The sequence below is a fragment of the Microcebus murinus genome, chromosome 18 (genome assembly GCF_040939455.1).
Source record: "Microcebus murinus isolate Inina chromosome 18, M.murinus_Inina_mat1.0, whole genome shotgun sequence".
Taxonomy (NCBI): Eukaryota; Metazoa; Chordata; class Mammalia; order Primates; family Cheirogaleidae; genus Microcebus; species Microcebus murinus.
The window spans coordinates 47238703-47253988 of record NC_134121.1 but is presented as its reverse complement, the minus strand read 5'-3'; the positions used below and the strand labels follow the sequence as shown (position 1 = coordinate 47253988).

Here is a 15286-nt window from a genome sequence, read left to right as displayed (position 1 = left end):
GACATTTAATTTTACCTGGTTGTAATATGTGAATTGTTATCTTCCTTTAAAAAGGCTTTGTTTTGTTGGCAGGTAAAAACTTGTTGTTAGGACAGATAAGAAGTAGTCTATAGTTTAGTTCCACAACTAAAGCAGGATCTTCTGGGGTCTTTCTTGAATGCTCCATACAACTTTGGCTGGTCACAGTTAAAAAACCTCCCAGCCTGTGTTACCTCTGGAAACCTTATTCAACATACAGCTTCCCAACTGATCTTTGCCTGGCCTGATGAAGTCTCACCCTCTACGTGCACTCTTGAGTATTCACCAAACACCGAAGGGGGTCTCCTGAGGATTCCTGGAGCTCTTTTTCTGTATAGCTTCTTCCTTTCGAGAATTCTGCCTTACAATTTCCAGTTACCTTAGCCTCTGAACTCTTAAAAAGTATTTGTTTTCTCAACTCAGCGAAACTGTTGTGCTCTGCTTTTAATCTTTCTCTCTGTTCTGCAGTCTAGAGTGTTCTTCCAGATTAAAAAAACAGGGTAATCGTAAAAGCCATCCTATTTGTTTTGGTCTTAAACTGCCTGTTTTCCAGTTTGCTAGTTTATGACTAGAAGGTAAATCTGATGATCACTGTTACTATGTCATGGCCAGAAGCAGAAGTCCTGTGGTGTTTTGTTTTGTTTTTTTTCTCCAAAATTTATTACTAAATTATTCAAATATGAGCTTGTGCTTTGAATTTTTCTAGATGGGATGACCATTATGATTTTGCCCTCAGAGGAGACAGTTGGCAAAGTCTATAGTAATTTTTGGTTGTCACAAAGGGGAGTGGGTGGTATGTGCACCATGAAGGTAAAGATACTGCTAGCTATCTACAGTGCGCAGGATGGCCCCCCATAGCAAAGAAATGTCAGCTATTGAGAACATGCCATATACTAATTTAGCTAACATTTGTGTAATGTTTTAACAGTTATGAAATAATTTTACCTTTCTTAGAATGAAATTGGTATAAGAAACTAAAATTTGAAATTGGTGTCTTGGATGGTAAATGTTTTACCATCAAACTCTGCCCTTAAATAAAAACAGCTATATTACATATGATTTTATAAAAGTGATAGAGTTGAGAGCCAGACACTGTTCTAAGTGATTTTATGCTCAAAACAGTCTATCAGGTGCTCTGCCATTGTTATAGATGAAGACAGTAGTTACTTGTCTAAAGTCACATGGCCAGTAAGTAGCAGAGTCATGGGTCAAACATAGGAGGTCTGGCTCCATATCCCATATTTTTAACCACTGTATATTCACAATTTTTTAAAAGATTCAAATGTAATGTTTGTTTTTGTGTCTAAATCTGTATTTTGGGTTTTTCTTTTGTTTTTTTTTGAGACAGAGTCTTGCTTTGTTGCCTAGGCTAGAGTGAGTGCCATGGCATCCAGCCTAGCTCACAGCAACCTCAAACTCCTGGGCTCAAGCAATCCTGCTGCCTCAGCCTCCCAAGTAGCTGAGACTACAAGCATGTGCCACCATGTCCAGCTAATTTTTTCTATATATATTAGTTGGCCAATTAATTTCTTTCTATTTATAATAGAGACAGGGTCTCGCTCTTGCTCAGGCTGGTTTTGAACTCCTGACCTCGAGCAATCTGCCCGCCTTGGCCTCCCAGAGTGGTAGGATTACAGGCGTGAGCCACCGCGCCTAGCCTAAATCTGTATTTTGAATGTATTTGGGGGTGAAGCTGGAATCTAATATTCTTTTTTCTAAATGACTTCTTGGTTTCCCTGATCCATTTATTGGGAGAAAAAATCATCTTTTTTTTTAAAACTGCTTTTAAAATGTCACCTTAGTTAAACAGAGAACTCTTGTATCTACTTTGGCCTATTTTTCTGCTCCTTAACCAAGAGCAGATTGTTTCAATTACCATTACTTGATAAGGTATATCACCCCCTTTTACCTTTGCTTATCAGAAATTTTTGGCGGGAGGGAGCAGTCCCCTCACATTTATTCTTCCTGTTGTATGAAGATTGTTTGCCTCTTCTTCCCTTTTCCCCGCAGATCTATTAAATTTAAGATTCTAGATTAATTGGTGGAATATTAATATGTTTTAAGCTTTGTGTTTAATTTCTTGTTAAACCTATTCCAGGATATTTTTTTGTTATTATAATAAAAAATCGACTCTTGTTTTGTTTGTATGTTTCTTTTTCTTTCTTTGTTTCTTTCTGTCTTTTTTTTTTTTTTTTTTTTTTTTTGACAGAGTCTCACTCTGTTGCCCAGGCTATAGTGCCCTGATGTAAGCCTAGCTCACAGCAACCTCAAACTCCTGGGCTCAAACGATCCTACTGCCTGAGCCTCCTGAGTAGCTGGGATGACAGGCATGCGCCACCACGTGCAGCTAATTTTTTCTATGTATTTTTAGTTGTCCAGCTAATTTCTATTTTTAGTAGAGACGGGGTCTTGCTCTTGCTCATGCTGGTCTCGAACTCCTGAGCTCAAATGATCCCACCCGCCTTGGCCTCCCAGCGTGCTAGGATTACAGGCTTGAGCCACCATGCCTGGCCTGTATATTTCTTAATATTAGTTATTTTTTAAGAAGGTGATAATTTGGAGAAAAAGACCTGAGGTGAGAGAATGAACATGGAGTTAATGGGAGAAGAGCCAAGTACAAAGGCCCATGATCTGGAAGGTTGCCTGCCACATTGGAGAAATATAGCAGGGAGACCAGAGTAACTGATAGTGTGAGTGGGAGAGTAGCAGGAAATAAAAGGAAATGAAGTCAGAGAGGGGTTAGAGGTGACTGGTGATATAGGGCCTGTGTGAACCATTGCAAAAACTTTGGCTTTTATTTGTCATGAGATGAGAAGTCATTTGAAAAGTTATGAGACTGGCATGAGCTGTGATTGAGGTTTTAAAACAAGATTACATTGATTACACACAGTAGTTGGAAGTGGATGCAAGTAGGCGGCTATTAAACCCATATGAGAAAAAATAATGACTTGGGCCAGGTTGATTATAGTTGAGGTGGTATGAAGTGATTGGATTCTAGATACACTTAGAAGGTGAAGCCAAAAGGATTTCATGTTTGGATATGGGGTTATGATTAAAAGAGGGGAGTTTAAGGTGACCTTAAGTCCATGGATTTATGACTGAGCAGCTAGAAGTTGGGGAAGAGCAGGAGCTTAGGTTTGAACATGTTAACTCTGAGATGCCTTTTAAGTCTAAGTAGAGTTGTTGAGTGGACAGTTAAATGCCCAAGTCTGAAATCAATGTAATATGATTTCCTAATATTGTATAATTTAGTATTTAGGAATAAATCCCAGGCCAGGCGCAGTGGCTCACGCCTGTAATCCTAGCACTCTGGGAGGCCGAGGCGGGCAGATTGCTTGAGGTCAGGAGTTTGAAACCAGGCTGAGCAAGAGCAAGACCCCGTCTCTACTATAAATAGAAAGAAATTAATTGGCCAACTGATATATATAAGCCGGGCATGGTGGTGCATGCCTGTAGTCCCAGCTACTCAGGAGGCTGAGGCAGCAGGATTGCTTGAGCCCAGGAGTTTGAGGTTGCTGTGAGCTAGGCTAACGCCCCGGCACTCACTCTAGCCTAGGCAACAAAGTGATACTCTGTCTCAAAATAAATAAATAAATAAATAATAAATTAAATAAGGAATAAATCCCTACATGCCCATGACAGTTTATATTTATTGGATTTTTAAGTTTTATTTTCTTAACGTTGTAAAATAATACAGTTTTGTGAGGATTTTTTTGTTTAACACAAATGGATTCATCCACAGAAGTTGGCATCTTGTGAAAGTGTGTGTGTCTGTACATTTAACAAGTTTATCTGTAAGATAAACTCTAGGTGTGGTTTTGTGCAGTGTGAGTATGAGTTGAGTAATTTTAAAGTTGGTGGTCTTCAAAAAAGACCAAGTGGTCTTCAAAAAAGTTGTAAAATTTATCTTTTAATAATAGTGTTGAATGTATTTTATATACTCCTAGGTTTTATTAATATTCTACAGTTTTTAATTCAAAAATGAGATTGATGTTTAAGTTATATGTATGCATATTGCCCTTTGTCAAATTTTAAATCAGGATTCTACTGTTTTCTTTTTTTTTTTTTTTCTTTTTTTCTAAAATCTGAACCTGAGTAGGATTCTACTGTTTTCTAAAAGAACCATAGAAGCTATCCCATTTCTTTATGGCAGCACCATTTTAATTGAATAGAAATTATCTATTCTTTAATGTTTTCAGAACTTCACTGGGGAAACAGACTAGTCTGGGATCCTGTCCTTTTTTAGGCATGCATATTATATTCCCTGATTAGATACAATATGAAAATATGTAACATTTAAACATTATAGACATGTATAATGTAGAAAATGAGGGCCCTCCATACCACCTTCTCAATAATAACTGTATCGGTGGGTTTGTGCACATCCCTCCATATTGTAAATGTCTTATTTTCATAGCATCACTATGTCAAGACTTTCTGTTTTTACCCTGGCTATTTGGATATTTCTCCAGATTAGCTTATAGGGACTTAGAAATGGCTAAAATGGAATGTTCCATTTATAGATAGCTATAGGTAGCCAGTTTTTTCACTTAAGATCTTCTTTTTAAAGGAGTTCTTATATATTTGCATTTTTTTTTTTTTTTTTTTTTTTTTTTTGAGACAGAGTCTCACTTTGTTGCCCAGGCTAGAGTGAGTGCCGTGGCGTCACCCTGGCTCACAGCAACCTCAATCTCCGGGGCTCAGCGATCCTTCTGCCTCAGCCTCCCGAGTAGCTGGGACTACAGGCATGCGCCACCATGCCCGGCTAATTTTTTTTTTTTGTATATATATTTTTAGTTGGTCAATTAATTTCTTTCTATTTTTGGTAGAGACGGGGTCTTGCTCAGGCTGGTTTCAAACTCCTGACCTTGAGCAATCCGCCCACCTCGGCCTCCCAAAGTGCTAGGATTACAGGTGTGAGCCACCGCGCCCGGCCTATATTTGCATTTTTAACCTTTTTCTCTTTGTTAGGCCAATCTTATACCGTGTTTCTGCAAAAATAAGACAGGATCTTATATTTATTTTTCCTCAAGAAGACATCCTAGGGCTTATTTTCAGGGGATGTGTTTTTTTTTTTTTAAATACGATACAACAATCTACATTTATTCAAATATTAGTTAAGTTGTCTTCTTCTGGAACATCATCATAACTCTCCAAACCCTGAATTCCATCCTGAATTTCTTGCGACTCTATTTCCTTTCGAACCATTGGCCCCAGTCTTTCATGTTTAGCAGTAGCGCTCTCATGGGGCAGATGAGAAGGGCTGCTCATCTTCTTTCCGCTCTGCGACGAAATGCATGGGTTGTACAGATATGCTGCGTAGCCACACCCATCATTAGGTCTTATTTTCGGGTAGGGCTTATTTTTTGGGTAGGTCTTATTTTCAGGGAAACACGGTAGCTTATCTAATTAATTGATCTATCTGTGCGTTCCTGAGGGTCGGTATAGAAATGAAGAAAAGAAAAGCCTCAAAGAATATTTGATAAATTTGTTATTTCTAGCATGTATAATATTTCTTCTTTTGTAATTTCTGCTATCATCTTAATCTGTTTTCTTAGTTTTACTTTGTTATTCTTGCCCTATACTTTTTATTCTACACATAAATGTATGAGCTTTTGACTTAAGGAGTACGCTCTAGCCATAAAATGGAATGTTGTTAATGTCCCATATGGAGAGTTAGTTGATGTCATACATCAGTTTATGAGGAAAAAAAACATACTTCACTTTTAAATCTTCTTTATTTTATCTTTTTGTAATCTCTTTTTTTTTTTTTTTTTTTTTTTTTTTTTGAGACAGAGTCTTGCTTTGTTGCCCAGGCTAGAGTGAGTGCCATGGCGTCAGCCTAGCTCATAGCAACCTCAAACTCCTGGCTCAAGCAATCCTCCTGCCTCAGCCTCCCAAGTAGCTGGGACTACAGGCATTCGCCACCATGCCCGGCTAATTTTTTGTATATATATTAGTTGGCCAATTAATTTCTTTCTATTTTTATAGTAGAGACGTGTCTCGCTCTTGCTCAGGCTGGTTTCGAACTCCTGACCTCGAGCAATCCGCCCGCCTCGGCCTCCCAGAGAGCTAGGATTACAGGCGTGAGCCACCGCGCCCGGCCTGTAATCTCTTTTTAACATTGATAATTTTGGTGCAATTTTTAGATCCTAACCAATTTTCCTATATCTTCCCATTCATATACTGTGTGGTCTGGTTTTCATCCCTGACAAATTTATTTCCCCCTCTCTTTACTTTAAAGTGTTATCTCCTCCAGAAAACCAGGCCTGGTTAAATAGGATGCAAGAGATATTTTTTCCAAAACAGTACCAGTTCATATTGTCTACGCAGAAAGTGTCATGTTTAGTTGGTATCATTCCCTTTCTGTGGCATATATTTCTGTATAGTTTGCATAATCTGACCTTCAGCTGGATCTTTTTTGCATGCCAGTAATCTGTGTGATTGCCAAGAAGGAGGCATTTGGGGAATGTTGATAAAGACCCATGTTCTAGCAGAGTTTTTTTTTGTCTTTTTTTTTTTTTTTTGAGACAGTCTCACTTTGTTGCCCAGGCTAGAGTGCCGTGGCATCAGCCTAGCTCACAGCAACCTTAAACTCCTGGGCTCGAGCAATCCTTCTGCCTCAGCCTCCCAAGTAGCTGAGACTACAAGCACACGACACCATGTCTGGCTAATTTTTTCTGTATATTTTTAGTTGGCCAATTAATTTCTTTCTATTTTTAGTAGAGATGGCGTCTCTTGCTCTTGCTCAGGCTGATTTCTAACACCTGACCTTGAGCAATCCTCCCACCTTGACCTCCCAGAGTGCTAGGATTACAGGTGTGAGCCACCGCGCCTGGCCTCTAGCAGAGTTTTAATGCTATCTTTTTGTCTTTATTCTTACATTGCACTTGATTCTAGGATCCCTTCTCATAATGCCATTCCACAGGCAAGTGCTTTGTTTCCAGGACTGTGTGTTGGCCAAATGACTTTATGAGTTATGCTTTGGCAGATGCCAGATTTTTTCATCCTAACACTTGAATGTAGGGATCCTGCATGCAGCATGACTTAGTTTGCTCCTCAAAGCATAAAATTGTAAAAATTACATCTTTTATAGGATTAAATCTTTTGAAGACTTAAAGTAGTTCATATTTCACTCTGGACTTAGCTGAAAAGGTTATTGATTAATTCTGCCCACATGTTATACAAAGGAAGTTTAGTAGAAAAAGAGTAGTTAATGAGTTATAGTTCAGGAAAACTTGCCACCTTGTTTGAGACCACCTTGAAGTCCATGAAGATGGTAAAAGCATGCAGGTTTTGTAAAGTATTCTCAGAAAGCAGAGTTTTATTACAGTATCTTTTATACTGTCATAAGTTTGATACATAGGTTAACAGTAGGGCTTCAAGTAATTGACTATCATCATTGAAAAAGAAGCAAGTTTCCTTCTTTACTTTGAAGGTCAGTATATTAGACAAATGGAAATCTTAAAACAAACTCATCAACCATTCTGTTTACAGTGTCATATTGGTATCTAGAAAAGTTTTCTATGTCTTCGGGATAACAAATGGTGAACAGGGTTTTATCAGAGCTTAATTGTCAGAGTTTTGTTTGGCTTTTCACAGGTTCACCGGAACAGTACAATCCGCTCTGGCTGTGATGTGAATCCATCCTGTGCACTGTGTGGCTCAGGCAGTGTCAACACCATGCCTCCTGAAATTCACTACGAAGCCCCTCTGTTGGAACGTCTCTCCCAGTTGGACTCTTGTGTTCACCCTGTTCTAGCATTTCCAGATGGTAAGAAAAAACACAGAATATAAAGTGTAATGAATGAGACTTAAGAGGGTTCTAGGTGGAAAAAATCAGCGAAGGTCCAGTTGCAACTCAATTACTTTCAGGGCATCATGAGCAAAGTTGTCTTCTCTTAGAGTTTTGCAGAAAAGGTGCAACAGATCCACCAAACCAGAAGAAGGTACCACTAGAAGATTACAGTGTGCTGAGAGATTTTCCTCTCAATCTTCAAATGTACCTAGGAGGCCTGGGGTTTGTTGCCTCTAGACACAAGTATTGTCAGCCGGGGTGGTAGCTCACACCTGTAAGGCCAGCACATTGGGAGACTGAGGCAGGAGGATCAGTTGAGGCCAGGAGTTTGGGACCGGCCTGGGGAACATAGCCAAAGCCTATCTCTACAAAAATATTTTTGTAAAAATTAGCTGAGTGTGGTGGCACATGCCTATAAGTCCCAACTACTTGGGAGGCTGAGGTGGGAGGAGGATCACTTGAGCCCATGAGTTTGAGGTTGCAGTGAGCTCTGATATAGCATCACTGAATTCTAGCCTGGGTGACAGAATAAGACACTGTCTCAAGAAAAAATTGTGTGTGCCAGGGTGTAAAATAGGATGAGCAGCAGTGTTCTAGGAGAATGTCTTTATATTGATTGGAGTTTATGTATGACAGCTTTCCAGGGTGTGGTATTATCTCATATCCTCATTGTTTGCATGTACTGTTTTTCTGAAGTTTATCTGCTTGATAAATTTCTGCATCTTACAGTCCTCCCTTTTCATACCTCCACCTCTCCCACTTTGCAGAAGAAAAACATTCGTCTTGGCCATATTGAGTCTTACTGTGAATCTTGCCCCAAAGTATAAAAATCTTTGATGATGGGAGCACCAAAGGTACCATTTCTAAGAGTTCTAAGCTTCTGAAGGAGAATCCCTTGGGAATTAAGTAAAAAAGTTTTGAATTTAATAAATAAAATGAAGATGGAGCTACCTTATTTTATCTAGACTACAACTTGTGGCAAGTTTTCTAGCCTTGTCTATCTTAGAATACATATTAAGGGAATTATAAACTATCTGAATTCACGATTTTTTAAAAATTACATTTCAGGCCGGGCGCTGTGGCTCACGCCTGTAATCCTAGCTCTTGGGAGGCCGAGGCGGGCGGATTGCTCAAGGTCAGGAGTTCAAAACCAGCCTGAGCAAGAGCGAGACCCCGTCTCTACTATAAATAGAAAGAAATTAATTGGCCAACTGATATATATATAAAAAAAAAAATTAGCCGGGCATGGTGGCGCATGCCTGTAGTCCCAGCTACTCGGGAGGCTGAGGCAGGAGGATCGCTTGAGCCCAGGAGTTTGAGGTTGCTGTGAGCTAGGCTGACGCCACGGCACTCACTCTAGCCTGGACAACAAAGTGAGACTCTGTCTCAAAAAAAAAAAAAAAAAAAAAATTACATTTCAAGCCAGGCACAGTGACTTCTGCCTGTAATGCTAGCACTTGGGAGGCTGAGGCATTTCAGGTGGGAGTACATGAGCGAAAATGTTTTGAAACCGCTGTCTAGATAGACTGCAGGAATGCAGTACTTTCATAATCTCTAATGGTTTCATAGATTTCCACATAATTTCATTGTATGTCCCCATCCTACAGAAAATAGGAATTTCTTCTCAAATCACTGTGATATTTTATTTCTATGTGTTAATGACTTTTATATTATGGCTGTTTATGTAATTACTTTCTAATGCTTAAAATTTTTTTTTTTTTTTTTTTTTTTTTTGAGAGAGAGAGTCTCACTTTGTTGCCCTGGCTAGAGTCTCGTGGCATCAGCCTAGCTCACAGCAGCTTCAAACTCACGGGCTCAAGCAGTCCTCCTGCCTCAGCCTCCCGTGTAGCTGGGACTATACAGGCATGCACCACCATGGCCAGCATATATTTTTAGTTGTCCAGCTAATTTCTTTCTATTTTTTTTTTAGTAGAGATGGGATCTTGCTCAGGCTGGTCTCGAACTCCTGAGCTCAAATGATCCTCCACCTCAGTCTCCCAGAGTGGCAGGATTACAGGGGTGAACCACTGTGCTGGGCCCCATTACTTAAATTTTAATTTCCTGGGGATAACTGGATTTTTTTGTTTTTCATATTCTGTTCTTCATAAAACCTCACAGGTGGACTACAAATATTTCATCAAATAACTGACATAAGGGTCTCAGGAATAAAAAGAATCACATGGGGTTTACTTGATGGTGTGAGAAAAAACATAGAAGTGAATGGCTTATAAACTTTTTCTTAAAGGACCAGGTGGTAAACATTCTAAGTTTTGCAGGCCATATAATTGATGTCAGTTTATGTCACAAGTGCTCAACTTTGCCATTGTAGCACAACAGTATCCATAGACAGTATAGTATGTAAACAAATGGACATGGTTGTGTTCCAATAAAATCTTATTTAGAAAAAGTCATTGGCAACCCTTGTCTTAGAGAAGCCCTCTTATAATTTACAGTGGATCACATTAGATGACCGTAATCCCCTGTTCTACATCTGTTTTTTAAATGATTGAACTCTTTCTGGCCATCTGAATCCAGTAGCTACCAGAATTTTTGGTTTTGTTACCCAGAGCCTCTGTGACTGTGACAAGGATGTGGCATAATATTTCTGCTGTCATGCGACCTCTTTCAAGAGTAAAACATTAAGAAAACCTGTACCACATGGATGGATGGCAAGCTAGTCAGGAGTTGCTGGAACAGTAAGAGACTTAAGAACATAATGAGTGAAAAACACTAAGACATTTTCCAGAGTCACTGAATTTTACCTTCTGCCATTGGATTATGTAGTCCTTATAACTTCAGTTATTATTTAGATAGCATTTTATGGTTTACAAAGCATTTTCTCATATTTGTCTCATTTGCGTCTTTCAGAAGTCTTGTAAAGTGTTACTTCAGTTTCACAGATAAGGAATGGCTAATGAATTTGAATGGCTGTAGAATTCAAACCCAGATTATGCGATACCCGTCCTTCCTTTCACTACATTACATGTTCCTTTCCAGGCAGGTTATTTAGAGTAATCACGTTTCTACCCATTTCAGGATTCTGGCTACAGACAGAGCTAGCTACCAGAAAGACTTAGGTACATTTCTTGGGTTACTCTCTCAGGATTACTGTGTTGAATTGTATAGTCTCATATTTAAAGAAGGGTAAGAGAGAGGCCTAGAGTAGTACTCACTGGGTATCACCTGATAAACATGATAGCCATTTCTTTGTCAACAGCATTACCATGTACAGTGGCAGATAGTGTCCTGCAGTGCCTAATCAAATATGCTCAGACCACCAGTCTGTCATCTCCTCTTGCATCAGTCAACATTTCTACTAGGAGTACCCATTCCGTCTTCACATTTTCTGTCCTGCTGACTGCTGCCATGCTGCCATACCTTGCACTTCTCCACACCATCCTTTTCCAGCTATAGGTAGCAATGAGGGTGAAAGAAAGATACAGAACACCCCTTTCTTTGGTCTTCATTATTTTCACTTTCCTGCCTCTGAGTTCTCTGCCCCTCTTTCCCTCTCTCTCCCTCTCTCCCCCTCTCCCCCCCCCCACACCGTCCTAACCATAGCCCTGGGGTTTGGATAAGAAAGTTTGTTATTAAATTCTCCATATGAGACTGTAAATGAGAAAATATATGTATCTCCATCCCTAGTAGGATCTGTGAATTGCTGTATTTGCGTGTGGATTAATTAGACTTCTGTAGTTTGACCTGGAGACCTAATCACCACATATATAATGTTCCTATTAGGATAATTTTGCTTTGAGCCAAATAACTGCCACATTCAGGATGCAGTCTATTTTAAATTAGAAGATTCCTAGGGAATCCAGAGATACCAACTCCAAGGGCATCATTCACATTATATTCTATGTGAATAGCACCCCCTGATAATATTGAGATTCCCAATATATCATTGTGTAGCAACCTGTAACAGTGAACACTAGCAAGTCTGCATAAAACTGTGTAGATCAAACATTTGCGTGTCACATTTGACCGCTGGAGCTACCCCTTTGCAACAACCTCTTTAGAAGATCTCCAGTTTTTTTCCCTTAACTAGGTTAAATATTTTTGACTCGTCCTTTAGTTCCTGTAGCTGATTACATTTGTTTGAATGTGATACTTTGCTGTTTTCTGGCCCCATAGGACAAATTTTTTTTAAGTAGGAATTTAGTAATGTTTCCTAATCAGTTTGTGTGGTTTGTTAGGAGAACAGTCAACTGCTGCTCTTTATCCTGGAATTCCATCTCCCACCTTGACCACACCTCAACTACTCCATTAAGTATATCTGGGTGTGATAGAAATTGAGGAACTGTATACAGCCATCTCTAATGCCTGGCTGTGGAAGATGGAGGGATAGGGTACAATACCTATTAGTATTCCAGCATGAGGGGCTTTGATTCCTTGTTGCCTCAAGTAGTCAAGTCTAGTCAATCTTTAGTTGAAAATGTAGAGGATACATAATCTTGGGCGAAAGAATGTTAACTTTTGAAGTTTGTAAAAAGGGCTTAATAAGAGCACCACCTGCTGGCCATGAAGATCTATGCTGTTTTGAGAAAGGTTGCCAAACTGCACATATGAAGCTACCACAACTTCCCAGCAGGAGGAAGAAGTGAGCATTACAAAACACCCCAAAAAAGTGTGTTCAAGAAAATGGCGGAAAGTAATGAGCAAAACAGTCAAATGGATCATGGAATTTGAAACCCCAGTGGGCCTGAAGTCAAGATCTTTTCATTTTGTTTGAGGAAATAGTAACTTAAGATGGTGTTGGTAATCTGTTTTATTTTCCTGTTATTTACCTGATAAGGATCTGCACCCTCCTCTTTGCTAATAGCACTTTAACCCCATTGCCTATGCAGGTATGGAATGTGGGAAGTCCACTAGCTGAGTGGATCCCTGTTGTGTTCTCTTCTATTTCATGTCCCTTTCTTTGCTTACTTTCAGGTCCTGTATCCTGTCTATTTCAGATTTTTAACCCTTTGCATGTCCTAGGTATTATTTCTTACCAATCAGTTAGTGTGTGAACTCAGACCAGAGATTCCCATGAGATCATTTTTATTCACTGACTAGGGAATTTAACTGGATTTCTGTTTACTCTTATGTGGAAGCATTTAAAAGGAAACACAGCAAACTTCTAAAAAAAGTCTAGCAGCATGGGTCCCTTAAACAGTTTGATGTTATATCTCTTGCTGCTTATTCAGCACGTTTAAAGGAGGATGATGCTTTTAACACTTCAATTCTAGGGCTCAGAGTGGTATTCTGTGGGTGGTGGTCTAACCATTGAGCAAAGGAGATTAGAAGTGAGGTTTTAGCTGTGGAGTCATTGATTCAACTTGCTAGAGTTGAGAGACTCAATAGTCATGTAGTTTGGCAATAACAAATAGATGTCCTTTCTTGTGCCTACTCAAATTGATAGTAACTGTCTGGAGTTACTTAATTTATTGTTCTAGAAAAATCTGAGGTCTCAGATACAACAAGAAAGACTGTTGTGATTGGTCAGCTTGTGGTTGCAGCAGATGGGAGGTTTGGAGGGTAGAGCCATGTGTGCTAGGATGTTGCCAGCCCTGACCTAGCCCCCTGCCTCATTTTACATGAGATGCTAAAGCCCAGCTAAATTAGATTTATTCTTATTTTCTCTTCCTACTCAGTGATACAAGTAAGACCTGAATCCAGGCCTGCTTATTTCTACTTTGTTGCTATTTTCACTATAACCAGGTGTCTGATACCTCCATCTCCTTTTTTCCTCTATATTCATTTTCAGGTTTGGGAGACCAATGAATGGGGAAAATAAAAAGAAAAAAATAAAATCACTGTCATCTTGGAATCCCATTACACACACACACATACACACACACACACACCCCTTTGCTAAGTGGGAGAACTATTCTGCTGGCAAAGGGGTATCCTGGTATATACAGGAAATATTCTCTTCCCTTTCTTGAGCCTTAATTATACATTCCTGCTCAGTCCATGTTTCAGAATATTCTGTAGGGCTGAGTGCTTCTAGATAGTGCTTTATTTCCTTCATACCCTTTAAAGAATTTTTAGCATTGATATCTCTAAACTCAAGTCTTGATTGTTGATTAATAGGGAAACCTTCTTTTAAAAAGTGATGTATTTATTTTAAGAGTTGGGATAGGTGAATTTGTTTTTGAGTGTGAAAAAGAAAGGATTATGAAAAAAAAATTCAGAAGACAGCACTGTCATCAGAGACTGTCTCAACATTTGGACATGTAGCAAATAAACTTTTAATAGTTTTCTTAATTTGTTTCACTGCCTTTATGTCTATTCTCAGAGAGATCTATGGAGCTGAGGCTGCTTTCCCATTGGGAAAAATCATCCTTGAGAATGTTAACTATTTTATTCACTCAGGAGTGGTTATGTTTTTTTTATACTGCACTACTGCCTTGAAAAGTAATCCTGTACTCTCTTTCCTTGGGAATAATTTGAGAAATATCAGACTTCACCACAGAATCAAATCTCTTCATCCTCTGGATCAGTGAGTCGTCTCACGGTGTAGTGACTGAGAGTATGGGCTTTAGGGTTGTATAATCCTGAGTTTAAATGTTGGTTGTTTCTTATTAAACCATGTAACCTTGGACATATTAATAGTTAATTTTTCTTCTCTGAACCTGTTTCCTGTCTTTAAAATAAGCATAATGATACTTACCTCATGGAATTGCTGTGAAGATTAAGTGATATATTTATGATGATAGATACAGTGCCTGTGAAGATATAAAAAGAAAAAAGTAGCCAAGGCGCATACAGGAATAAGGTCCTGTGTGTGGGGGCTGTTTAGAAGAGGTTCTTTGCCCAGAATTAAAGGGCACAAAGAGTAGGGATAGGACCTGGGTATTTGTCTGGGTGATAAATTTGGACTCATTTTAGAATACTAGATTGGATTTTCCTTTCCTCTACTCTTACCTCACCAGTGCCTTTTTGCATTCTATATGAAGCAGTGGGTATGAACTCTGGGCTGGAACTTTTGAGTGTGTCCCAGGCAGTTACTGATTCCCAGAAGGAACTGGGAGCTGAGGAAAAAAGTGCTGGCCTTCAGATTGAAATAGCCCTGGAAACCTTTGCAGAACACTGAAAAAAGACTCATATCTGTATCCATAGTGTTGAAATTTCAGAATATTGAAAATATAAAAAGGAAAATCTAAAATTATAAATTGTCACCAGAGGTTCCAGCCAAAGTAATAAGGCAAGAAATAAAAATAAAAGGCATACAGATCAGAAAGGGAAAAAAAATCAAATCTCTTATTTGTAAATGACATACTTATGTATATATTATAGAAAGTCCTGTTGAATCAGCAAAAGTTATAACAGGTTATTAAAAGCTATAAAAAAGTTATATAAAAAGCTATAACAAGATCACGGGATATTATGCCATTATATAAAAATTTATTGTATTTGTATATACAAGCAATGAGCAACTGGCAATTGAAATTTTAAAAGGTACGGTCTTTCATAATAGCATCA

General features: G+C 38.9%; 1 protein-coding gene across 7 annotated transcripts in view; it reads left to right on the top strand.

The window, feature by feature from the left end:
• Window positions 1–15286, top strand: part of KANSL1 (KAT8 regulatory NSL complex subunit 1) — a 179018-nt gene that overhangs the window by 152424 nt on the left and 11308 nt on the right. For all 7 annotated transcript variants that reach the window (XM_075994652.1, XM_012751047.3, XM_012751042.3 and 4 more), the window contains one exon: window positions 7621–7792. In XM_075994652.1, coding sequence (XP_075850767.1) covers window positions 7621–7792 — 172 coding nt within the window. The remainder of the gene's footprint in view (window positions 1–7620; window positions 7793–15286) is intronic.